The 26,274-nt window shown below is 38.2% G+C and overlaps 2 protein-coding genes and 1 long non-coding RNA gene across 3 annotated transcripts; 1 reads left to right on the top strand and 2 right to left on the bottom strand.

The window, feature by feature from the left end:
• Window positions 1-197: 197 nt before the first annotated feature.
• On the top strand, window positions 198-25,937 carry LOC119693184 (ejaculatory bulb-specific protein 3). The gene is made up of 3 exons (XM_048628726.1): window positions 198-385; window positions 24,866-25,055; window positions 25,737-25,937. The coding sequence occupies exons 1-3, from the start codon at window positions 380-382 to the stop codon at window positions 25,874-25,876; spliced, it is 336 nt and encodes a 111-aa protein (XP_048484683.1). The 5' UTR covers window positions 198-379; the 3' UTR covers window positions 25,877-25,937.
• On the bottom strand, window positions 1,025-15,431 carry LOC125490214. The gene is made up of 2 exons (XM_048628703.1): window positions 10,430-15,431; window positions 1,025-2,451 (listed from the first exon to the last, which is right to left on the bottom strand). The coding sequence occupies exons 1-2, from the start codon at window positions 15,022-15,024 to the stop codon at window positions 1,806-1,808; spliced, it is 5,241 nt and encodes a 1,746-aa protein (XP_048484660.1). The 5' UTR covers window positions 15,025-15,431; the 3' UTR covers window positions 1,025-1,805.
• LOC125490215 lies at window positions 2,502-3,817 on the bottom strand. Its single transcript, XR_007267540.1, has 2 exons — window positions 3,565-3,817; window positions 2,502-3,100 (listed from the first exon to the last, which is right to left on the bottom strand). It is a non-coding gene; the product is annotated as an uncharacterized LOC125490215 (long non-coding RNA).
• Window positions 25,938-26,274: the final 337 nt, after the last annotated feature.

Genomic DNA, 26,274 nt, shown 5'->3' with positions numbered 1-26,274 from the left:
GACTAAAAAGACTTACTGAACGACTTGCTCATTAATAAAATTTGGCTATGTTTATTTATAACTCTACTTACTCTAACGATAGCGCAATCAATCTCGTAGAAAATTCACAAAAAGTCGAGTATAGGCCAGTCAAGTAACAACAAATCGGAGAGAGGGGGGTCAGATCCGAGTTAAGTAACAGATTACGGCACCGCCACAGTCGCTGTACACACGGCATTCTGCAACCAAACCCAGACTCCAACGCTTCACTGCAGAAAAAAAAAACTCCGTGAAGTATTGTACCAAAAAGTTTGAGGTCCCAGTTTCGCAGTGACAGTCGTCGTAAGCGGAAATCAAAAGTGATTCTGGTGTGAGCATTCAGTGCGTCAGAGCAATAAGGATGCAAGTGAGTTTTCATATTTTTTTCCTGATGATTTAAGTAAGTATACTGACTTATGCTTAAGTTGTTTTGGCTTGAAAATAAACACACACAGTAGTCTTGTGGGTCCTGAATATCATGCCTGGCCTGGGGAGGTCTTAATTCGTGAATTTAAGTTGAAAGAGTGAATGGGTGATGATGATTACAGTCGTCATAAAATATTATGCTATGGACTGTTACTAAACCTAGATTTTAAGTAATAAACTAGATTTTAAGTGGTAATATACCTACGTAATCATCTTATTTAATACCTAATCATCTTGGCTACGTTAGGTTTTGGTTCTGGTACAACTGCCTAGGTATTAGATCCTCCTTAATATTTTTGGGAGTTTTTGTATTTATTTAGGTGTTTCGTATCTAAAACAATTACGCCTAGTCAAAATTACTAGTTTTCGCAAGCATTAAGTTTTTTTAGTATTCAAAACATTAAAAACGTCCACCTACATAAATCTAGGTTAGCCGGACGGACATTATGAATGACGAAACTTTTCATTTGAATTTTAATCACGTTAAAGTATTATTTAATACTTTGGTTACAGCAAAGTACCTTATTAAGGCCGTAAGGTTGAATTTTGCGTGGAGGATCTTTTGATTGAAAGACGTGCGAACCTTGTAATGATTTTATTTAGACTAAAAATTGCTTTTACCCTATTCGATATTTTAGTGGACTGTAATAGTAATGTATAGCTAGGTACCTATATGAGGTTTTGCGTTTGGACATTCCGCCCACCAAAGGACGCAGTTCTTTAAACAATTTAAATACAAAAATCGCTAAGTAAACACAAAATATGCAACGAAATATGAAATATTTAAGTACAATATAAGATACCTAACTCAAGGAATAATAACACAATGTGTTTTATGACTTAATTATTAAGCAAGTATGGTGTATGTATTTTAAAACAACAGATGTACTTATACATAGGCTCTCAATTTAAAGAACTAGTGACTGACATTCTTATGTAAATACATGGCTAAGTTTAAATATGAATTTCTTATTTAACCGCCCACCATACTATATACTAACACAAAAATAACAATTGATATCTATCTTTAACAACAACAACTCAGGTTTATGAACTTATGTATGAGTCTTATTATGACACAGGTAAGTATGTAACTAAGATTAATCTTATTTTGTAGGTATACACATTAGTTAATGTAGCATATAAGCAACAGGTAAGTATTACTCATCTAAGGTAAGTATGAAGGTAAGTACCTACATTAATTATTTTAGTTTATAAGTTCAAAGGTAAGTATTATAATCTAGTTTATAAGTAGCTATAGGAACGTAGATTACATAATACTTAGGTAGGTAAAGATAGTTTAAGTAGTTATTTTTATAACTTTTATCATTTAAATTTACTCGGATAACTAATTATAGTAATTAGGTGCAAAGTTTATTTACAGGTAAGACACATATTTTACTCACAGGTCGTTTAAAAATGCCGTTTTTACACTTGACGGATACAACGCGTGTAATATTATCAGGACCGACATGTTTTTGTACAATTTTGCCTAAAATCCACTTGCTAGGTGGAATATTGTCTTCCTTTAATATAACTACATCATCGATTTCTGGCTCAGCATTCTTTGTGTTCCACTTATATCTTTGATTTAACGTTACCAAATATTCTTTATACCACCTGTTCCAGAAATCGGTGACCATTTTTTGAACTAATCTCCATCTTTCTAGGTGATTTGAATTACATAGTGTATAGTTTTCATCGCTCAAGTTTAATAAAGGTTCACCTATCAGAAAGTGGCCCGGTGTCAAGGGGAGGGGGTCATTCGGGTTGTCACTCAGCACAGTTATTGGCCGCGAATTTAAGCAAGCCTCCACTTGGGTTAAAACGGTAGCTAGTTCCTCGTACGTAAGTGTAGTGTCTGAGATTACCTTTTTTAGATGCGTCTTGGTACTGCGCACTCCACTTTCCCAAATTCCGCCAAAGTTCGGGGCCCGGGGGGGGATGAAATGCCATGTGGTGCGTTCTAAACTTAGTAACTCTGCTAACTCACCTGGAAATGTAGATTTTGTTAGCTTGGTACTATAGAAGATGCTGAAAATAAGACACTCAGGAAGTTTGAAGTAAAATACTTTTATAAGGAACACAAACTATTCAAAAAGGAATCTAATAACAAACAGAAGTCTTTTAAAAGTTATTCTTGTTTTTTCTGCCATCTTGAATTGAATGAATCCGCATGAATCCAGTGACCGGCCAGTCAATGCGAATCACAGACAATATAGAAACTAAATGAACTAAAGAACAACTCCTAGCTACATCTAGTAATCCGGCCGGACCTATGATGAAATAAGTAGCTTGATATTAGTAAAGAATAGCATTGGTAAATTTAAACGCTAACAGTCGGCCGTCCTGTTATTGGGAATGTCCCCATTCCCTGTCGGCCATTCGAACGCTAACTAACAAGTTCTAAATTTATGTTAACAAACTGAATGAATTAGCAAAATTAATAAAGTTATTATATCTATGCGGTGATATTAAATGCACTTAGCAATCATAATTAAAACAAAACTCAAAGAGACTATAAGTAATTAGTAAACCATATTCCGGCTGTTCGTATTGATGTACTTAATGCTGGTCTGACGCTGGTCTGCTACGCTGCAACGTTGCTAGGTGAATTTTTGGTCGGCTACACTGTATGTTCATTGTTCCTCAGAATCTGAAATAGGTACACAAATTATATATTAATTAGTTGTTTTTTTTTTTTTTTTGTTTATTGTTCTACTGCTGGACAGTGGCCTCCTTATTAGTGTTCTACTGCTGGACAATGGCCTCCTTATTGTTGTTCTACTGCTGGACAATGGCCTCGTAGCAGAATAAATCAAATTAATTCGTACGAGTAGGTAAATTAAATAGTGATTATTTGAATATTGATATGATTTTGTTTCTGATATAATTTTTAAAATTTAAACATAATCTTTATTTATTTTGAGTAACATTAAAGTGAAAGAAAGTATTATTATACTTAATAAGAGTATTATAAGAAATATAGGCTTAGTTTACATATAAAATGTCACTAGTATTGTGGGTACCGCTTGTGCTTCGGCATACCAGTCACAACCCAGTGTGAGTACCGCTTGCACATCGGCATACCAGCCACATATACTCGGACAACATACTTACTCTTTATCAGATAAATAGTATAGTGGGTACCGCTTGTGCTTCGGCATACCATTCACAACCCAGTGTGAGCACCGCTTGCACTTCGGCATACCAGCCACTATATACTAATTATCATTAGGTGAGCACCGCTTGTGCTTCGGCATACCATTCACAACCCTGTGTGAGCACCGCTTGCACTTCGGCATACCATTCACCTTTTATTATAACAATATTAAAGTGTGTGTATTATCATTCAGTGAGTACCGTTTGTGCTTCGGCATACCAATCACATCCTTGTGTGAGCACCGCTTGCACTTCAGCATACCATTCAACTTCATTTATCGGAACAATACTGTTCGGTCATCCATTCTCATAATATATTTATAATGCAGGTATCTTAGTATCAAAATATATTCCAATTCTTCTATTTTATATATAATATTCTTGTATTTTTATATTTAAATCATCATTTATTATAATAACAACAGTGTGTTAAACATTTTGATTTATTAGGACAATACTGTTCAGACAGCCATTCTCATAATATATGTATATAGAATGTAAGTTTCTTTCCATGTTCTCATAATGTATTCAAATTATTATATTTTAATTCTAATATTCTTGTGTCTTCATATTAAATCAACATTTTCTTTGTAATTTTATTAAAGTGTGTTAACCATCTTGATTTAATAGAGCTTTAGACAGCCATTCTCTTAATATTCCAATATTTCCAATACATTCTTGTATTATGTGTATAAAATGTAAGTATTTTCTTTCCATATTCTCATAATGTAGGTATTCCAATCCTTTCATTTTATGTCTTATATTCTTGTGTCTCCATATTAAATCGGCCTTTTCTTTGTAATTATATTAAAGTGTTTTAACGATCTTGATTTAATAGATCAATGCTGACCCTCAGCCATTCTCATTATGTAGATTTTTATATGCATATTCTCATTTTATGATTATTCCAATTATATCTTCATATTTAAATCATCGTTTTCTTTATCATCATCATATTCATCATACAATATGTGAATATTCCTATCCTAAAACAAGAACAGGAATTAGAAAAGTGAGAAATAAATTGCATATTAGTCGCAAGTAATAAGTTACATCCACAGCTTAATAATGAACCTAGTTAAGTAAGGTATAATATTATATTATGTACTTTTATCATAAATAGTTCTTATTACCTTTATCTATTTACAGGAAAATTAACGAATAATTTATTATAAGAATTTTGAAATAATGATAGCCAATTACAAGTTTTTAATTGCTTGAGACACGGATAAAAGTTAAGTGTTACAGTTGCCACGAATTAATTATGAATTATTCATATATAAATTAGTTGATTTAATGGCATTCCTATTATATTGTAACATGATTATATTATAATTAGTTAAAGTTTCGTGGAATTTTATATTAATTATTTTAAATTGACCGTATCTTAAGTATTAAGTTTTCTATCAAATGAATATAATATAATTAGAGTTAGTATGCATATGAGTTGCAAAATCAAGAGTATAAATATTTGAGAGTATCATTACATAACATGACAATATTTGTGCATATTACATGGTGCATGGTAATAATTAGCATGCCGTGATAAGAATTTACAATCAAGCATTCAGCAAGTAGGTAAACACATATAAGTAGGTAAAAGCACCTCCTGTGGGTTGACTGGTAGAAAATGCTTGTAGCATTAAGTCCACCCTTTGTACACTTATTTTTATATTTGTGCAATAAAGGATTAAATAAAATAAAAATATGTAGAGGTAAATACAAGTAGGTGCTTATAGCTACCTTTAATTAACAGCCTTTTCAGTGTCGGCATAATTAAAACTAGAAAATACTTAGATACCAATGGTACCTCAAGATACAGACCAAGCTTAGTTTGGTGACCGCTATCGCTACTGTATACTTAATTTTTTTTTAATATGTGCAAAATATTGATTAAATATCCTATCTCATTATAAATTTCATCGATGTCAGCATATTCAAAGAAAGTACAGTGCATTAATTTAACCTACTATTTTTATTTGTAGATAAGTACAATAAAGACTCTTAAAAACATTTCTTTATAAGTACTTCGTTTTTTTTTTTTTTTATTGTTTCCGTCATTGCCTTCAGATTGATCTAGAGTATTTCATTCACCTTGTTATGAATAGTGGAGGACTGTTAGGTTAATTGTATTTGAAAGTAAGTTTCATCAAATCATTTCTACGTTTTTATGTAAAGGGTGTTTATTTTTTAATTTTGTTTTATTGAATTTTTATCTTTATATATGATAGGCCCAATGGAATGAAATTTGTATGTAGGTACTATGTCAACCTCGCCATATTATGAGGACGTGGGCTTATTACGAGTTTTGAATATAGAATATTTGATTATATATAGGATAATGTCACTTTGTTTGACTTCTCCTTTTGTAAATAAAGCCAGCAAAGTAAGATCATGTATAATTAATTCTGAACCTCTACGTCAGCAAGCCAGCGGCGTCACAAATAAAATATATATTTGAAATGTAGGAAATAAAATAGATTTGAAATATTTTGTTTTAATTACTGCTCTATGCCCAAATAGTATGAGATGGGTTCTTGGCAGTTCCTACAGGGATATTTAAAGTAACTGATGTGATGACTGACTGTGCAAAAGCTTTACAGTCTATTTATAAAGTCCAGAACTGAAATTGATCCGAACTAATTGTAAAATACCGTATTAAATTGATCTATTACCTTCATCTAAGCACCAATCCGTTAAACGATATAGTCAATTGCTATTTTATTTCCTAATATAATTAACTGTAACTGTAAGTATTCAACAGGCAATGACATAAAGTCTCCACAAATTCGCACTCTTTACTTCCATGACTATAGTTAGACTGTATATGTGGTCAGTAGTCGTGTTCCTTATTTAAATAAATTAATAAATAAATAAACAAATAGTACCTATGGTATAGTTTTTAATTATATCTGTGTTATTGACGTTATGTGATTCACACCAAGGTGATTATGAACTCGAGAGACTTATATAGCTTCCACTATGTTTTTATTTTTTTTATGACGTTTCCTTATGTCTGGTAAGTAAAGTTGGTTTTGCTTTTAGTCGTCAAAAATGTATGGGATTTCAACTGTCCAAAAACCAATAATATAATGGACAGAGCATAATTGATATTTTCACACTGTAGTTTGAGTTTTAAAGTTCACAAAATGTAAGCATTTTTAGATTGAAATCAATGTGAGGCTGAGCATTGTTATGTATGGAAACTGGTCAATAGTTAGTTTTATTTATATTTAGTATTAACAAGTCATGGAAAACCAATAAAGAAGAGAGAGAATATTCCAGGTTCCGCAATTTGTTTGTTGTTAGACATTTGTAAGATAGTATCATGATAATGCATGGGATATAATCCCGTTTAAGTTTATCTAATAAAGATGAAGGCTGTTGCTAAGTCTAGGAATAAAAATATTGTTTTCTAAAATTGCTTATAATCATAATATAAATTATTATCATTGCAACTATGTTGGTGTTACATTAGTTTTAATTCTAAGTAAATACATATAATTTCCATTATCATAGTCTCCTATACGATATAACGACTTTTCCTTAAAACTCAACAAAGCAGTAGGTACTTAAAAATACAAAATATAACACTTCATAAACATTAAAGTTGTAATATACCTATGGTAATTTATATTTATTTAGCAGATCATGAATAAAGTATTCAAAACTTAGGGACCTAGTGGTATTTACTAACAGAATAATAACATGTATTTATACTTAATGTTTTTAAACTACGGAAATAATGTTATCAGATTTAAAAGTTGTCTGAGACGTCCAGCCTTCTTAAAGGTGTTGGAAAAGACCCATATTGAAACTAATACGGATAATAATATGTCATAAAATGGGTGATTGCATGTACATTCACTCTCACTCAGCACAAAAGGTAAACAATCTTTGTGTGTCCTTTTTAATAAAAATACAATTAAACAAATTAACTACAGCCAAAATACTTACTTTTCCATCTTTATACATATATGAAGTTGCGGTTTTTGTAAAACAAATGTTTGTTTGTCAAAGTCTCCCAGACTCTTAACAGATTAATAAGGTAGTTCACAATATATTAATAACGTAAGTTTTCCGTCGTAAAAACAGCATTGATGAAGAAATAACATATTGTGTATGAGACCAAAATTTGTTTTAATGAAATTCCCAATTAGGTACTGTGGAGGTCCACAGTTTAAGTTATGATTTGTTTCAAAAGGAATTATATGAGTTACTAGTAGGAAAATGCTCATTATTATACATAAATATTTGACTGATGATACACTATGACATTATAAAATTAATAATGTTATTCAACATTGATATTTATTAATTGAGGCATTATTGTACTTGTATTAACACAATTCGTTAAGTCATTATTTATTGTACCTAATGTTTAAATTATGGAAATAGCATGTGTGCATGATTTGTACTCTCAGATCTCAATATTCTGCTGAACACCTGTTATTCATACATTACCTATGTTCACAAATAAAGAATTGAATAAATGGTTTAATTACGAAATCAATCATTCTATGCATTTCATGTGTATTTATGTTTCATTTCATAAATTTGTTTTGAAATTAATTCAAATAAAAAGACACTCCAAGGCCGCTCAAGATCCGCGCCAAGCAAGAAAAAATACATTATACGTCTTGGATTTTGCAGATATTACTAATAGTATTAATTAATACTTCTGATTTGACCTGCCTGTTGCGATGTGAATATCTATGAATTACACAGAATAGACTGTGCTATTTGATCCTTTTGGACATTGTTTATATCCTGACTTGTTTAAAATACAGGTAGGTACTTACTATCCACAATAATATTCGGAAGCAAGAAAGTTAGTAATGTAATGCTAAACCTTTACAATAATAAATGAATGTAACGTTAAAATGCAATACAGCTGTTACAGGTCATGATTAAATAGGTACTAAATGGTAATTTAATGTTCTCGACTAATCTCTGTATTTGACTTTCATATAGATAACTTATATTATTAGGACATCTTTATCTTTCCTGTTAAAAGTTTTTCCTAAAGAAAGAAGTTCAACAAAATTTTACAGTTTGTGAGCCAGGTTGAACCGCCTGGGTGGTATGATAACTAATAGGTATATTGGAGTATTGTTTATCTATTGTCTCAATGGTGAGGCATTCAATGTATAGTTTTAATTCATATGTTGTATTTTTTTTTATAATTGATTCGAAAATAAGAAAACAAAATGACAGAAAATAATGTAAGCATGCGGGTATAATGAACTGATATATCTGAAAAGATTTTAAATAGATGATGCATGCACCTTCACTAAAGCATACACACACACAAAACATTTTCGTCAACAGATAGCATACAGAAGAAAAATCAAACACTCTTACGTACGTGTACAACTCCAGCTGATGGAATAGAGAGAAAACTTCGCCACAGATTATGGATTTTGCATTTGTATCACTTTCTGAGTCTTTTCTTAGCCATGAAAACTCATTTTCCCAAAGTTGTGTGTACTTCTGTGTCCTTTTTTTTCTTCGTCAAAACTTTTCGATTTTTAGATGGGGTACTTGCGTTATTATTATCAGTACAGGATGCTTGATCGGCGTTATCAATGTTCATCAATCACGTTATAACGAAGGGATAAAAGTATTCCAAACAAACAAAACCAAAGTCACAAACAAAACAAAAACAAACCTCAAAAACTTCTCAAAATAACTTGTCACATGTGACATTTGACGTTTGACATTAGTGGCTGCGTTCAAGATCGTCCAAAGTAAATAGTCGACTTTTTTGGTTTTGATTATGTGTTTTTGCGTAATATTATATGACTAGTAAAAATGTGTAAAAAAAGGCTATTTTAGCGTACTCTATTAGTGTTATAGATTATAGATCACGCTTAAATGATATAGAGTACAATACTCTAAAGTAGGGTTGGCATTCCATGGTGGATATTACATCGCGGTATTAAGATTTTTTTTCTGTAGGATATTACATCGTCAGTTCATGCTAAAAATTCAGTTATTACTTGATCAATTAAATCAAAGACAAATAAACTTTATGATTATTAATTATTGACTTGCTACAGTTGCTACTGCTAATTCACAATAATGGGAGGAATTGCGAATTCTCCATTTTGCATTTAGGCCTAATACGCACGCGATATTTCAAATAAAGTAAAGTAAAGTACTTTGCATTCACTGTTGCTGTTTGCAAGACAACAGTTTTAATACAAATCTACCTTATAAAGCTGTGTTTTGCACTTTTCGATAATGAAATTAATCACAATGATAAAATTTTCGCCAAATATAGCGTGATGATCGCGTTTTTACCTTTTATAACCTTATTTGGACTTTACGTGATATTAATTTCTTAAGATAGTGGTTAATAATACGTAAATTTCTTTTCAGTAATCATAGAAACTGCATATTGTTATATCCATAACAATTTTCATAACTAAGCACAGAAATAAATTCACTTACCGGTGGGCGTAGACTTACTCATCTCAATTCTGAAATGTTAGCTTGGTACTATAGAAGATGCTGAAAATAAGACACTCAGGAAGTTTGAAGTAAAATACTTTTATAAGGAACACAAACTATTCAAAAAGGAATCTAATAACAAACAGAAGTCTTTTAAAAGTTATTCTTGTTTTTTCTGCCATCTTGAATTGAATGAATCCGCATGAATCCAGTGACCGGCCAGTCAATGCGAATCACAGACAATATAGAAACTAAATGAACTAAAGAACAACTCCTAGCTACATCTAGTAATCCGGCCGGACCTATGATGAAATAAGTAGCTTGATATTAGTAAAGAATAGCATTGGTAAATTTAAACGCTAACAATTTGGCGCTGTTGAACATCTCTCTCAACTGCTTGTCTGCGCCGATAAAGTTGGTGCCATTGTCGCTATAGAGGTCATAACAATGGCCTCTTCTTCCAGTGAATCGCCTAAATGCTGCGATAAAGCCCTTTGAAGTCAGGTCCGTGACAGCTTCAAGGTGGATGGCGCGGGTCACCATACACACAAACAAACAGATGTATCCCTTGTAGGATTTCGAACCTCTACCGGGTGAAAACCTAATGTTGATGGGTCCTGCGTAATCGACACCTGCTGACTTGAAGGGTCTGTTGGGTTTCAGTCTCACTTCTGGTAACTGTCCCATAATTTGAGTTGTATTCTTGACAGAATATCGGATGCACGTTACACACTCTCGATAACTCTTCTTTGATAGGTCCCTCGCTCGCATAATCCAGAATTTAGACCTCAAATAATTCAGCATTAGTTGGGGTCCTCCGTGCATTGTCTTCTGGTGGGCATCTACAATAATTAGTCTGCTAAGATGACTCGTAGCAGGTAATATTATAGGATGCTGTGTGTCATAGTCCGTATGCGATTGTTGGATACGACCGCCGACTCTTAATATGCCACTTTCATCAAGAAGGGGGCAAAGATTACGGAGTTTACTCTTTTTGGGGACACTTCCTTCAGACTTTAACTGCTTTATCTCGTCTTTGAATTCTATCTCTTGTGCTTGTTTTATACAACTTTCCAACGTTTGTTTTATTTCTTCTGCTGTTATAAATTGTGTATGTTTCTCGCGTTTCTCTTTAGCTTCATTTAAGTTCAGCCATCTTCTGCAATAAGAAATAACTCTCAACATTCTCTGTAAGTTAGAAAATTTTGTCCAAATTAGCTCATCTTCTGTGTTTATCAAAGCGGTTAAAGTCTTCACTTTCTCTTCTTCATGAGTATCTTCAATGTCTGGTGTGCTGACATTGATGTCGTTTTCAGATAGCCAAGCGGGACCGCTCCACCATAATGACTGACTCGATAATTGTGAAGCTGGTAATCCTCTTGAGGCATAGTCTGCTGGGTTCATGTCTGTAGCAACATGACCCCACTGCTCGTAGTCTAATATGTTGAGTATAGTGGACACTCGGTTGCTCACGAATGTGCTCCATCTACTTGCTCCACCTTTCAACCATGCCAAGACGATGGTTGAGTCTGTCCACGCGTGCAGATTTTCCTTGTTGATGTTCAATACCTGAGATACTTCTGAGATTAGTGTAGCTGCCATTGCTGCGCCGCATAACTCTAGTCGAGGAATAGAAATTTGCTTTTCCACAGGCGCAACTTTGGTTTTGGCAGTAATGAGGCTCACATAAACGTTTTCGTTTTCAACGACTCGGATATAAACTGCTGCTCCATAAGCTGCCTGGGAAGCGTCTGCGAACACATGTAACTCCGTCTTCGACGTAGTGGAGTTGTGTGACCACCTTGGTATCGTGATGTGTTTAATGTTGCTCAAATCTTGTCTGTAAGTTAACCACTCTTCAAGTAGCTCACCTTCCACAGAATCATCCCAGTCTAGGCCTGTCTTCCATAACTTCTGTATGATCATTTTCGCCACAACGACGACAGGCGCAATCCATCCTTCAGGGTCGTACAGTTGGGCTACCTCAGAAAGAATATGACGTTTGGTAATCGGGTGTCTCGGCTCTAACATATTCAATGTGTATTCAAAACTATCTGTATCCCGATTCCAACACACTCCTAGTATTTTCACCAAACTGTTGACCTTGAGGGGAACTTCTTGATCAGCTCGCTTGTTTTCACTTATGTATCTCATCACGTTCTCATTGTTGCTACTCCATTTTTGAAGGTCGAACCCACCTGCTCTCATTAAGTTATTCATCTCATTGTAGATTGTTAGTGCTTCTTCTTCAGTGTCGCATCCTGTCAAAAGGTCATCGATGTAGAAATCCGTCTTCGTTATCTCTGCAGCGAGTGGATATTTATGTTTCTCATCGTCTGCTAGCCTTTGTAGAGATTTCACAGCAAGATAAGGTGCACAAGCAGTCCCGAATGTTAGCCTCAAAAGTCTGTAGTGTTCAATCGGCTTATCTGGTGCATCTCTCCACAATATTCTCTGGAAGTGAGTATCTTCATCAGCTACGCGTACCATTCGATACATTTTGACAATGTCTGCAGATATACAGATTCTGTGTGTTCTCCACCGCATCAAGATGTGTCGTAAGTCTTGTTGTAATTTAGGACCTACTAGGAGATCATCATTGAGCGACTTGTTATTAACACCTTTACACGATGCGTCGAAAACAACTCGAACTTTTGTTGTGTCTTTATCATCCCTCAGTACAGCATGATGAGGAAGATACACTGCTTTAGGATTGTCGATATCAGCTGCTTGCACTGGAACCATATGCTCTAATTTTATATATTCATCCATTACCTTATGATATTCCTCGCGAAGCTTATTGTTTTTAGTCAGCTTTCTCTCTAAGTACTCGAATCTCTTGGCAGCTACTTCTCTCAATCGACCATTTTGACACTCTGGGTTCTCGCTTTTAAATGGAAGCTTTACTACATACCTTCCTTCCTCGTCTCTAACTGTTGTAGCATTGTAGAACTCTTCACAATTTTCTTCTTCTCTTGACAATCTCTTTTCTATTTTATTAGGCTCGTTTTCTAACTCCCAAAATAGCTTCAGCATCTCATCTTCTTTAACATGAGCATGCAAGCTTGTGATATTTCTCTGCGCGGTGATGGATTCTCGAGACATCCTTCCAGATAACACCCAACCTAGAATAGTATTCTGTGCCATTAAGTTACCTTTTGGATGTTTGATGACGCCGTCCAGTAGAACGTCGCTGTAGACCTCCGCTCCAAGTAGAATGTCGATTCTCCCTGGTGTGGCATACCCTGGGTCAGCTAACTCTAAATTCTCGAAGTTTAACCCGTCAGGTGTGCTAAGTTTAGTAGTAGGTAAAAGTGTTGTAAGTGAACGTAGTACGTACGCTTCTACTCGAACTGATGCTTTGGGATTGTGGCGTGATTTCACGCAAAGTGAGACCATGTGTTTAATTCTCGTTTGCCCGTCTCCCAAGCTTGACACCCAACCACTTACTGATTCTCGTTTAAGATTAAGTAATTGAACGGTCGCCTCTGTGACAAATGATGCCTGTGACCCTTGGTCTAATAAAGCTCTAATCATATATTTGCAACCATTTTTACTCTCAACTATCACATTAGCAGTAGCTAAAAGTACACAGTTAGGTTTCATTTGCTCACTAGAAAAATTGGTTACAATGTGTGTATCATTAGACAAAGGCTTACCTCTCGACGACGACTCGCTCGAAATACCTGTAGATGTACTCGTAGTTTGACTCTCGGTGGGCTTCTCCGTGTTCTGCTCTCGCTCGAAGTGCAGGAGTGAGTGGTGGCGCCGCCCGCAGCGCCTGCAGCACGCCGCCTGCCGGCACCTCAGCACCGAGTGGGACGGCGCGAGGCAGTTGAAGCATAGCTTGTTGGTCTGCACGAAGTTCTGTCTCTCGTTAGTAGGCATCTCTCCGAATTTCTTGCAATTGTAGATGTAGTGCTCTCCGCTGCACATTGCACACTTGATGTCGTGTGTTTTCACGTCTCTGTTCATGTTTGTATGGAAGGTCTTAGGTTTCACAATAGGTTTAGGTTGACTTGTCCTCTGCGTAGTGATCTTATTATTGTCTATCATCTCTAATGATCTGAATCTAGCTTCTAGAAAGTCTCGCAGTTCCGACCAGGTAGGCAATTCAATGCTGCTTCCGCTTAGATGCTGTTCCCACTGTCTCATAGACTCAGTATCCAACTTTGATACGACCAAGTAGACAATCAACAAGTCCCAGGTATCAGTTTGCACTTCCATATTTTTCAAAGCATTCAAACAGGTAGAAAAGGTGTCTACTAATTGTTTAATTAAACTCGCCGACTCCGTGTTGATTGATCTATGTGTAAATAATAACTTCAATAATGCATTGCAATTAAATCTCTTGTTGTTGTATCGCTTCACTAATAGGTTCCACGCCTCGGTATAGTTTGCATTAGTTGTAGTAAAATTGCGTAACATTGCTTCTGGTTCTCCAACTAAGTTACCCTTTAAGTAATGTAACTTTTGTACAGGTGATAAGCGCTTATGGTTGTGTATGAGTGAAGAAAATAAGTCGTAGAACGTCTGCCATTCTTCATACTTGCCACTGAACTTAGGTATTTCGATCATAGGCAACTTAACTTCGTCATCTAATGATTTCTGTACATTACCCATTGGTGTAGAAGTGTGAGGAGGTGGTGAAGAAGGAGTAGGTGGCTCCAAGAACGGCTGAAGATGCTCCTTTAAGGTGGCCTTGTATTGTGTGTATAACTCTTCAAAGGTTTCATAGGTATTTTCTTCGAAATATGAATCTTCTCTGTCTTCTTGTTTAGTAATTTTCACAATAATACTCTTATGACCGTCTTTAAAGTCTTTCCAAAGCTGTTCTAATGTTTCTAACCTCGTTTCTATGTAACTTCTCTTAATCCTCTCCTTAGGCGTCTTTTTGTAATTAGTTTCAGCTCTTTTTAAGGTCTCCAGAAGCTCGTGCTGACATATAAGTAGATCCTCCATTGTTAACTTGCTTTAAATATAACTTATATAACCGCAAAACACTTTGTAGGTATTGTAGGTAAACACCGTATTGTAATAGCGTCGCAGGACACGCAGGTTATAATGTGTGTAGTGATTTAATAGCCGTTAAACCACGATGACTCGCTCAGTTTATTCATTAAAACACTGCAATCCGTTTAGGTACACTAAATTCTCACTCAGTTATAGGTGTTTATGCGTATATAGTTCACTGTAACTGTTTTAATAAAGTTAACAACATGTGTTTCACAAAGTTAATTTGAATGTCCAATAATTTATAACACTTATTTTTGCAATAAAATGTTCGTCTATTCAATCGTTATCTCACGGCTTTTGTTCTCGGCTCACTCGCGACCGGTCGGTGGCTCACACGCATGCGGTTCGGTTAGGACCATAATATTAAGGCCGTAAGGTTGAATTTTGCGTGGAGGATCTTTTGATTGAAAGACGTGCGAACCTTGTAATGATTTTATTTAGACTAAAAATTGCTTTTACCCTATTCGATATTTTAGTGGACTGTAATAGTAATGTATAGCTAGGTACCTATATGAGGTTTTGCGTTTGGACATACCTACTACTTACATACATAAGGATAAGTGTTCGGGACAAGAATAGAATATAATTTATGTCTTGTTCATAATAAATAAATAGTCACAGGAAGTGAGGAAGCCAGCGCCATCTAGTAGGAAATAGTTTAACTAAGTAGAACGATAGCCTACTAACAGACAACGCAGTTACTCTACTTGGCAACAGATGGCGTTGAAAGTCTAGATGATTCTAGTACATTCCGGAACTCTCCATAGCATTCCACAGTTTTCGAAAGATTTCTATATTCGATAGAGAACAGTATAAAAGGCGACGCTTGCGCCTCACAGTCATTCAGTAAAATAGTAAACAGAGAACAAAACAGTTCTAACAGTTGGAATTCAGTTGAAAAGCAAACAGCGAAGAAAGAACAAGAAGAAGAACAAGCAAAGCAACAGCTCTAGCTCTCTCACTTCCTGACTGGTGAACAGAATAGAAGTCTTTCATTCCTGATCCCTGCCCGCCGTACTTCCCTCAACCAGAACAGGTGCATCCCGCACATTTGGTCCTTCGAGCCGGATACTTCGTTGCAGGAAGTCGGATCAAGAATGCCGATCATCACGAGAGCCGCCGCCGTCGCCGCTGCCGCCGCCGAAGCCGCTGTCGCCGCCGAAGCCGCTGCCGCTGCCGACGCCGCTGTCGCTGGCACCGCCGACGCCGCTGTCGCTATCGAGGCCGCCGACGATGCCGCTGGGCCTGCCGCTGCCGGTGCCGCCGCCGCTTCTGTCTCCGCCACGCCCACAGAAACCTCTTCCGCTGCCGTGAAGAAGGCCGGAGCAGAAGCTCTCACCACCGCTGCTGCCGTGTCACAGAAACCCCAGCCCGTCGCCGCGTCGTCACAGAAGTGCAAGTCGAAGAGTAGCAAGTCTGCGCGTGCGCTGCGAATAGCTCGAGCCAAGGAAGAGATGCTGAAAATACAACTCGAGCTCGCCGCCGCACGCATCGCCGTCTTGGAAGCAGAAGAAAGTAGTGAAGACGAAGATGAAGAGCAGTCGGAACACGCGACTGAAAGTTGGAACAAAGTGGAAGAGTGGCTGAAACAAACGGGAGTGCCACCACAGCTACAAGCTCCGCCGCCCGCGCCCTGCGCCCCCGCCGGTGTCGCCCCCGTTGCTGCCGCCCCTGTCGTCTTCGCCGCCGCCGCCGCCCCCGTCGCCGCGGCCGCCCCCGTCGTCGCAGCCGCCACTGCCGCCGCGCCCGCACACGCCGTCCCCGTCGCCGCGACCGCCCCCGATGCAGCCGCCACCACCGCCGCGCCTGCACACGCCGCCCCCGTCGCCGCGGCCGCCCCCGATGCAGCCGCCACCGCCGCCGCGCCTGCACACGCCGCCCCCGTCGCCGCGGCCGCCCCCGATGCAGCCGCCACCGCCGCCGCGCCTGCACACGCCGCCCCCGTCGCCGCGGCCGCCTCCGCCGCCGCGCCTGCACACGCCGCCGCCGCGGCCTACCCGACTGACGCCGTGCTGCCGCTTCACTCATCGTACCCACAAGCGGGTACCTACTACGAAGCCCTACAGTCAAGAAGCCAACCGCAACAGTACGTCCCAGCCGCAGCGAGTCAGCAACAGAAAATCAACCTCTCCGAGCTGGCATCTGCAATAGCGCTAGCCGCGCAGGCCGGTCAGAGGGCTGTACCACGCTACCACACAGAGCTGCCTATATTTGCCGGCTCACATCACGAGTGGCTGTCGTTCCGTGCGAGCTTCTATGAAACAGCCGATAGCTTCACCGAGACAGACAACGTGGCAAGACTACGACGAAGCCTGAGAGGAAAAGCCAAGGAAGCAGTCGAGAATCTGCTAATATTGAATGCACGCGCCACAGACATCATGCGCGCCCTGGAGTCTCGCTTTGGCCGCCCCGACTCCATCGCCATGTCCGAACTCGACCGCCTGCGTGCGCTGCCGCGCCTCACGGACAACCCGCGCGATGTCTGCGTGTTCGCCAGCCGCGTGCTCAACGTCGTCGCCAGTCTGCGCGCTCTCGACCGCATACACTACCTCTACAGCCCGGAAGCCACGAAGATCACGATAGAGAAGCTGACGCCTGCCATACGCTACCGATGGTTCGACTACGCCGCCACTCAGACTACAGAAGAGCCGGACCTACTGAAGCTCTCCAGATTTCTACAGAGAGAAGCCGACCTCTGCGGGCCCTACGCACAGCCAGAGACAGAACCCACAGAGCACAGTCACAACAGAATACAGAGAGCCTATACCACAGCGGCCACAGTGTCTAAAATAGTAAAATGCCGCCACTGCGCCACAAAGGGACACAACATCACTGAGTGTCCAGAGTTCCGAGCAACAGACGTGAACTCGCGATGGGAAATAGCTAAATCACAGAGGCTATGTTTCCGATGCCTTCGCTACAAGAACAAAACCCACAGTTGCAAGCGAATCCGCTGCGGAGAAGATGGCTGCAATTACTTCCATCATAGATTGCTGCACTTCAGAAGATCAACGGTCACAACAACAGAAACCGCACCGAAAACAAAGAATAGCGTAACAGTATCGTCGGTGTGGTCGCCGCACAAAACACACGCGTACCTGAAGATAATACCTGTCAAGATCGTCGGACCGGCGGGAGAGGTACACACGCACGCTCTGTTCGACGATGGCTCTACCGTCACGCTCATAGACGCGGCCATAGCAAGACAGGCGGGCCTCACGGGCCCCATCGAGCCGCTGAACATAGCCGCCATCGCCGACACCAAGATGAACGCGTGCCATTCTCGTCGCAACAAAGTGACTCTACAGGGAGAACGCGCACAGTATACGATACAGGCGCGGACCATCGACAATATTCGACTCTCCGCACAGACGGTGAGAAATGAAGATCTTCGGAGTTGTGCTCATCTGCGTGACATCGCACAGCACCTGCAATACGAAGCAGCAAGGCCAAAGATCATCATCGGTCAGGATAATTGCCATCTACTCATCGCGAGCGAGGTGCGCCAAGGACAACTGGATGAACTCGTCGCCTCACACACGTCTCTAGGCTGGGTTCTTCACGGAGCGCACACGAGGACGGTGGACAAGAAACACCATAGATTCAACTGCCAGACTACGCGTGAACCACTCATGAAGCCCACACGCCCTCACAGCAACTTAAAAGGACGCGCCACCAGTACTCTCGCCAAGCGTACAAAACAGACAGAAGCGTCACGTTCATGTCGCCGTTACGCCGCCCATAGCGACGCCTCAATCGAAGATCATAGTACAGTCCACGACAGGCGATGGGCATCGAATATGAACGTGAGCAGCACAGCTACGCGAGATGCACACAAACTCAAAGGGCGCCCCCACAGTGTGGTCCAGACTACAGCCACAGATCAATGCCACAGACGAAGAGAACCGCCGCGCCACCGCAGCCGCCGCCGCCGTCGCCGAGAACAACTAATGATAGAGCCTACAGGGAGCGACGAGCGAGCTGGCCATCCTGCCCTCCGAGCATGCGGAGCCAGACGTCCCTCACCGAGATCTGCAATGACGACCACGGCGTCAATGCACGGCGGGAGTAATGTTCGGGACAAGAATAGAATATAATTTATGTCTTGTTCATAATAAATAAATAGTCACAGGAAGTGAGGAAGCCAGCGCCATCTAGTAGGAAATAGTTTAACTAAGTAGAACGATAGCCTACTAACAGACAACGCAGTTACTCTACTTGGCAACAGATGGCGTTGAAAGTCTAGATGATTCTAGTACATTCCGGAACTCTCCATAGCATTCCACAGTTTTCGAAAGATTTCTATATTCGATAGAGAACAGTATAAAAGGCGACGCTTGCGCCTCACAGTCATTCAGTAAAATAGTAAACAGAGAACAAAACAGTTCTAACAGTTGGAATTCAGTTGAAAAGCAAACAGCGAAGAAAGAACAAGAAGAAGAACAAGCAAGCAACAGCTCTAGCTCTCTCACTTCCTGACTGGTGAACAGAATAGAAGTCTTTCATTCCTGATCCCTGCCCGCCGTACTTCCCTCAACCAGAATAGGTGCACCTCGCACAATAAGTACTTACTCATTAGACAATTAGCTTTTTCAAAAAGCGACATAGGTACAAATCAAATATTGCAGCTTGGGTATTTTTTATTTATTTTGCACTTTCATAATACCTATGTATGATTATGTACTTACGGTCAGTTTCATAAAATAATGATACACTTTTGTACCTTGTCCAACTAACAAACTGTCAATGTGTGTTAAAGCGGTTTGTAGTAAGTACAGTTTTAGTAGTATAACACGGTACAAAAGTGTATAGGTAATTGTATAGGTACTTAAGTAAATTTTTAAAAATATTTCGGTAAAAAAACAACGAAGTTGCAACTACATAGGAATAAGCCTCAGGATTTCCTTTAACTAAAGTACTTATATAAATCCTTAAAAATATTCGTAAGTACATATAATTTACAGGGTCGAATAAGTTAATAAGATGTTAATAAATGCTGCACTTTTTATTGAATGTATGGCAGGAACCTACTACATGTGGGAAGTTCAGTAAATAAATACTCGGTCACTTGCTACGTACTAAGTACCTATACATAATAATTATGTACTTACCTACCTACTTTGATTATTAATAGCACTTAGCCACTAATCAGATCTCCAACTAAAAAACCGGATAAACCGGCTATCTTAAATTGATATGAATATTCATAAATATTTTTAATAAGTTGTTGTTAAGTTTGTATATTTACTTATTTGATCAATTTGTTTATATTTCACCTCGCGTATGGGGCATAAAAATCGCATCTGAAAAGTAGTGGTCAAAGTTAAGAAGTTGTTAATTTATCATAAATTGTCATGCTAACTATTTCTTCATTCGTTAGTTTTTCATGCCATGGCCACAAAACACATTGGACATGCACTAAGTTGTATTGCATGTGCGGTGGGTGACTTGGCTATATGGTGACTAAAACTGTTAGTAAGTCAATTAAAACACTTAATACTTGAATAAAAATATATATTTGTAGCTTTAACATTAGGTGGTACGTACGGTGGCCTGCGCCTAAAAGTATACAGGCGGAGCATTGAAGTAGAAAAAAAGACAGAAAAGATTCTTTTTTTCTACTTCCATGAGGCGGAGTTTTTAAAATAGCGATCTCAAGCTCACATGCTGCTCAAGCACATCCACATAAACACCACTGCTACACATATCACAAACAACACGTCCCCGGATTTATAACATATGTAGCTGGTCCGTTCATCATCAGGGATCGCTATTTTAAAAACTCCGCCTGTATACTTTTAGGCGCAGGCCACCGTACGTAGGCAGTCTATGTTAAGAAGCTTGCACATTTTAACATTTTGTAACTTTTTGACGTTTGAGTTGTTTGTTTGTTTACGCGCCATTGACATCGTCTTCATAAACAGTTGTTTACATACGAGAATTTAATACTTTTGAATAAGGAATAGGCACTCATAAATTAATACCTACTTAAGGACTGTTTCGTTAGTATTCTAATTTTAATACGATGCAAACTAGATGAGTGATAGAGGTAATTGATAACAATCACACACAAATCAAATCACGTCAAATGACGGTAATTAACACGCGATTATCCTAGTATTTATTTATAAGAATGTAGGATTATGTATGACGAGACAATTTATAATGAGTCAGAGGTGTCACTGGCTTCTCGACAGCCATTGTTTGTCACTTGTCCCAGATAGTTATAATTATAAGTAGGTAGTATACTTATGTAATAATAAACTGGTAGTGTTAAAAGGCCCTTTGCAAAAATACAAAATCATATATTTTTATTCTATCATTAAAAATAATACGTGAATTGTAAATATTTATGTTATTTTTGGAACATAAACTACCTATAAGCTCTGGATAATACCTAGTTACATAAAATATTCTGCAAGCGGGCCACTCTTGGACATGGTGAGGATTTTCCCGCTGCGGACCTTTCAAAGTTAGCGCTCGCTTCTGACACAAGGTCGTTCGGTTGATCAAACTTTTCACAACTCGTTCTGCATTGACTCGCATTTTGCCTGCCAATAAACTAGTCATACAAGTGTGTCGAATCAGGCAGTGATGTGTATGTTTTTTGTAACGCCTCTAAAGCATCAAAAATCAGAAGCTGTGCCTTAAAAACTCAATCAATGGTTAAGAAAAGGGAGGACGCACATTTAACATTGCTGACTGGTGGACCATTCTGACTTGTCTCGGGCCTTCATTGTTTGTTTGATTCATTGGCTTCATCGCATATAAAATTTGTTAAATTATTTATTGCTACTTGAAGATCATTCTGGCTATTTTAAATAAGTATTTGAAAAAGTTTGTGGTGAAGAGATACTTACCTACCAAAATTGGTGTGGTTATTGTGCAAAATATAATAATTATTGTAATAGGTATTTATAATTATTTCTCACTATTCGTAATTGCCGGGCAATCAGTGGGGTTTGAATTAAACACTGATCGAAGGGTAAAAATTCGCTGTTTAACATTGTAAGTATACAACCCGTACTGTCTTAACCTACAGATACCTACCTAACGTTAGCTTTTTGTACGCAACAGTACACTATGACTCCATTTGTCAGGACGTGCTTCGAAAATAAATGAGCTGATGACTCTTCAACCTGAGACCTTGCATCAACACATCGACCCTTGTAAGTTGCAAGTCAGTGGCTAGAATATTATTATACAAGGTACACATAGTTAATATGGTATAAGTTACAATAGATAGACCTAAAAATAGCTTAGTTACTTATTTAAATAGGTGTAAATTGTCAATTTTCTCTCATGTTACTTACTTACTTATCTACGTAGAATCGTATAGGGAGTTATCGTTGTATTTTTTAAATATTGGAGAATTTTCAAATATATTATGTAGGCAAGGCATATTATTTAGTGTTGTTTTGAGTAGTTATATACCTAGTTACTTAAGTAAACTTAGCCTCTTTCTAATAACACAGTTTCAAATCCCTAGAGGGCTCTACATCGGATGTAGCTAGCTAACTAATCCCATTCGTGCTTTATATATTAAAATAATCTTTAGGAGCTCGGGTTTAAAGTTCCAAATTGAATATCTTCAATCGGTAAACCCGAGAAAGTGAAAGTAGGAGGCAGATACGAGTTGTATTTCAAAGTTATGATGAATGCGATTTAACTGCAGCAGTTTCCGTAACTGTTACAAAAATGAGTGCAGCTACCGAGCTATGCAATAGGTAATTCCCAAGATAAGTAATGTACCTACTTACCTACATAGTTATTAAAGTATGTGTAATTATATGGTTTTAAGTCTGGTAAAATAACATAAAAGTTAACACAAATTTCAGTTAATATAGTTAAGTATGTACTTATGCGCACTCTCAGTATAAAAGGGGCTTATATCAAAATTTCACGATACTGAGTTACAGTCATAGAAAGACCAAAAAAGGTATGCTCTATCCGATGACCACGAAAACAGAGGCATTTTTATGATAGAATGAGAAATCCGATACTTCCTTCTTTATTATACGGGGACCTACCGCACCCCCCGCTTCCTGTAAGAGTGACGTAACTAGTGATGTGCCAACGGTGATACGGACAGGTCTTCGCAGGTTTAGTTTTATACAGGCTTAAAACCGATTGTGCCTCTTTATTTCTGTATTTCTATTGTATTGTAATTCACCCTTTAGAATAAAATAGGCTCATATCGTTAAATATCCTTCAATCATTAAATTATTTTAGTGTTAAATAGATCTTTTGAGACTTATAGCAATTTTTTTTTAAATCTTAATTAAAAAGGCCTAAGTATAAAATAGTCTTTTTAAAAGTATTGAGTTCAGAACAATAAAGGCTTAAGTAATATTTTATGTTTTTAAAAAAAAACATAAAATAATATATATAGTACAAGAGCTTTACGTCTATTATATTAACAAAAAAAATACATCCCAGGCTTCATGAATAAAATATAATATAGTCCCATTTTCACCCATTTTAGTAAAATCAATACTGTCAAAGTTGAAAATGAAAATTTCCGGATCGTTTTTTGCGATTTGCCAACAATTTAGTTTTTTGAATTACGCCTCTATTATACTGAGGGTGCGTTGTGTATAGGAAAGAAGCAAGTTCTTCTGAAAAGTATTAGATAAGTAAGCTTAATACTTTGGTACTTAACTACCTAATTTATGTCTTTCGCAATAAGACCTCAAAATTAACATCGTGGAGATTAGATCTATTACCTACCTCGGAGTAAATCAAGAATCTGGATAATTTATAGCGACGGATATCCGTTTCGGTGGATCAAGGCTTAATCGATTGGGAGTTGCGAAATGTAACTAAACGGCATGGAAACAATTAAGGTAAAATAGATAGAGTACCTACTTAATAATATGTAGATATTGACTATTACGCAAGTTTAGTATGCATATGTATACCAAATTGTGGCCATATGGCCACAATAGCCACAGGTTTGGTAGTAGTCTTATAGCAATGGCTATTTCTTAATTTGAATCTTCTATGAATGAATGAATGAATGAAGCTACCCTGTATCACAAAATACGCCGCGCTTAAAGGGGGCCGCTCTTTTAAAGGGAGGAGGAACACATGCTCAAGGATAGGTCAGGAAAGTGAATATCATCGACCGAGTATGCACCCTAATGGCTATTTCTTCGAAATTTGATGATGATGACTAACGTTTATGAAAGCCACAGTTTTTGTCATACCACTATACCTAAATACGGAAAAGATTACATGACCGTAGTGCCGCTGCAACGCCGGCGGGATTGCATCCGCAGTTACGTCACAGTCGCCTATTGAATTCGTGACCGTAGCAAGAGAATGAGTTACGAGTCGCGACTCACTCGCGCGATCTCGCTCGCGTGATCAATCAATGACACGCGACACCATGCTAGCACATGCCAGCCCGAGTGAGTTCCCCGCTTTATCTTAGTGAGATCTTGCGTTTATTGCAATTTTGCGCTGCGATAAATCTCTGCGTTTCGTATACGAAGACCGTTCATTATTAATTATATGAATTATAAATGGAACGGTCAATTTTGTAATTGGAGTAATTGGACATACGACGTCTGTTCCTAGCGGGGGTTATAATGGCGGGTAGCTTCTAATAGAACGAACGGAGATAATTATCATGATTTTTATGGCAAGGTTTTTCTTAGGAAGTGATATAGACGCATTCTTTTTAATGTTTATGTGTCTGATTGAGAATGGAATTTAACTTCAAGTCCATTCCCTTCGACCCATCCGATCAGCTTTACTCACCTTCCTGTCTACTCTATTTCAGTTCTCAATAACCCACCTGTTGGTGTTGAGCGCGCTGGTGGCGGTCTGCTGGGCGCAGGCCAAGGAGACCAAGCCGCGCGTGTCGGAGTCAGCCCTAGAAGAGGCACTGAACGACAAGCGCTACATCCAGAGACAGCTCAAGTGCGCGCTCGGAGAGGCGCCCTGTGACCCCACGGGGAAACGGCTGAAGAGTAAGTTGAGCGAAAAATGAAAAAGTTCCAGTGACACATATGGATAGTGGAACTTTTTCATTCCTCGCGAGTATATTTTGTACGGATGATACGATAGATGATAGCGGCTTTCGTTGAGATATTTAGGTAGCGTCTTGATTATAGATGAATTGGACTTGGACAGTGTTGTATTTATTGTCAATTTTATAGATTTCGTTTCATGAGTTTTTTTATTGAACGACTACGTATTGATAACTTCCATCGGATAATCCACTCTATAACTATGTAAAAGTTGGTTAAAATGTGGGTAATGTCTAGAACCATAAAAATAACCATAAGAATCGTAATTATCCTACAAACTACTTACCACATCATTAGGTATAAAATGAATGACGATTTGACGAATGACTTATACAAAAGCGTGCGAAGGTGATTCACAAATACAAAAACAAAATGCATTCACTAACGTCTTTCTTTCTATTGTGTGAATTTGTCGTTTTACCTATAGGCATAGAAAATTGCAATGATTTTTGTTTGAGTCTATTAGCGTAGTTTGAAAAGTAATAGCAACTTTGAATTAGTAGTACCAGTTTTAATTAATAACTGAGCCCATCGGTCTTGGGCATTATTAATAATTCCCAGCTAATCACTTTGCCCGTAACATATACCTTAGAATTTTTGTTTAATTTTTTTTTTCCACAGCCTTGGCCCCGCTGGTCCTCAGAGGCGCCTGTCCCCAGTGCACCCCTCAGGAGACCAAACAGATCCAAAGAACCCTGTCCTACGTCCAACGGAACTTCCCCCAGGAGTGGGCCAAGATAGTGCGACAGTACGCGGGTTAAAGCTCGCTTCAACTCAATGACACTTTTATTTTTATTTAAATAAAAAAGAAATTAAAATTAAGTACATCCTGTAAAGCTTTATGAACCCTGAATATGTACATATATTGAATGAGTGGCCTCTACTTAAATTGACATCTAGGTATATGAAAAGTTGTGAATACCTATTAGTTACTCAATAAGAATAATCACTTCACGTTCACGATGAAAATTCATGCTAAAGGGTCTGTCATTTATATCTTGTAGTTTTGCATCGCGTTTTATTCATGCGGAATTAACCCTAATGGTATCGAAACTTACTTAATAATCTTAATATTAACACAGTGGAGAAAACAAAGGATGTTAAAATATTGTGTTCAATTATAAGTGCCGTGCTACTAGTGTGTTTTCGGAACATTTAC

Source organism: Plutella xylostella, chromosome 21 (genome assembly GCF_932276165.1).
Source record: "Plutella xylostella chromosome 21, ilPluXylo3.1, whole genome shotgun sequence".
Lineage (NCBI taxonomy): Eukaryota > Metazoa > Arthropoda > Insecta > Lepidoptera > Plutellidae > Plutella > Plutella xylostella.
This window is presented reverse-complemented; position numbering and strand designations above follow the sequence as displayed.

Coding starts and splice junctions, on each gene's coding strand:
- LOC119693184 (XM_048628726.1), top strand. Junction 25,056..25,736: donor CACGGGGAAACGGCTGAAGA/GTAAGTTGAGCG, acceptor TTTTTTCCACAG/CCTTGGCCCCGCTGGTCCTC.
- LOC125490214 (XM_048628703.1), bottom strand. CDS start 15,024: ATGGAGGATCTACTTATATGTCAGCACGAGCTTCTGGAGACCTTAAAA. Junction 2,452..10,429: donor GAGATGTTCAACAGCGCCAA/ATTGTTAGCGTT, acceptor CAAGCTAACAAA/ATCTACATTTCCAGGTGAGT.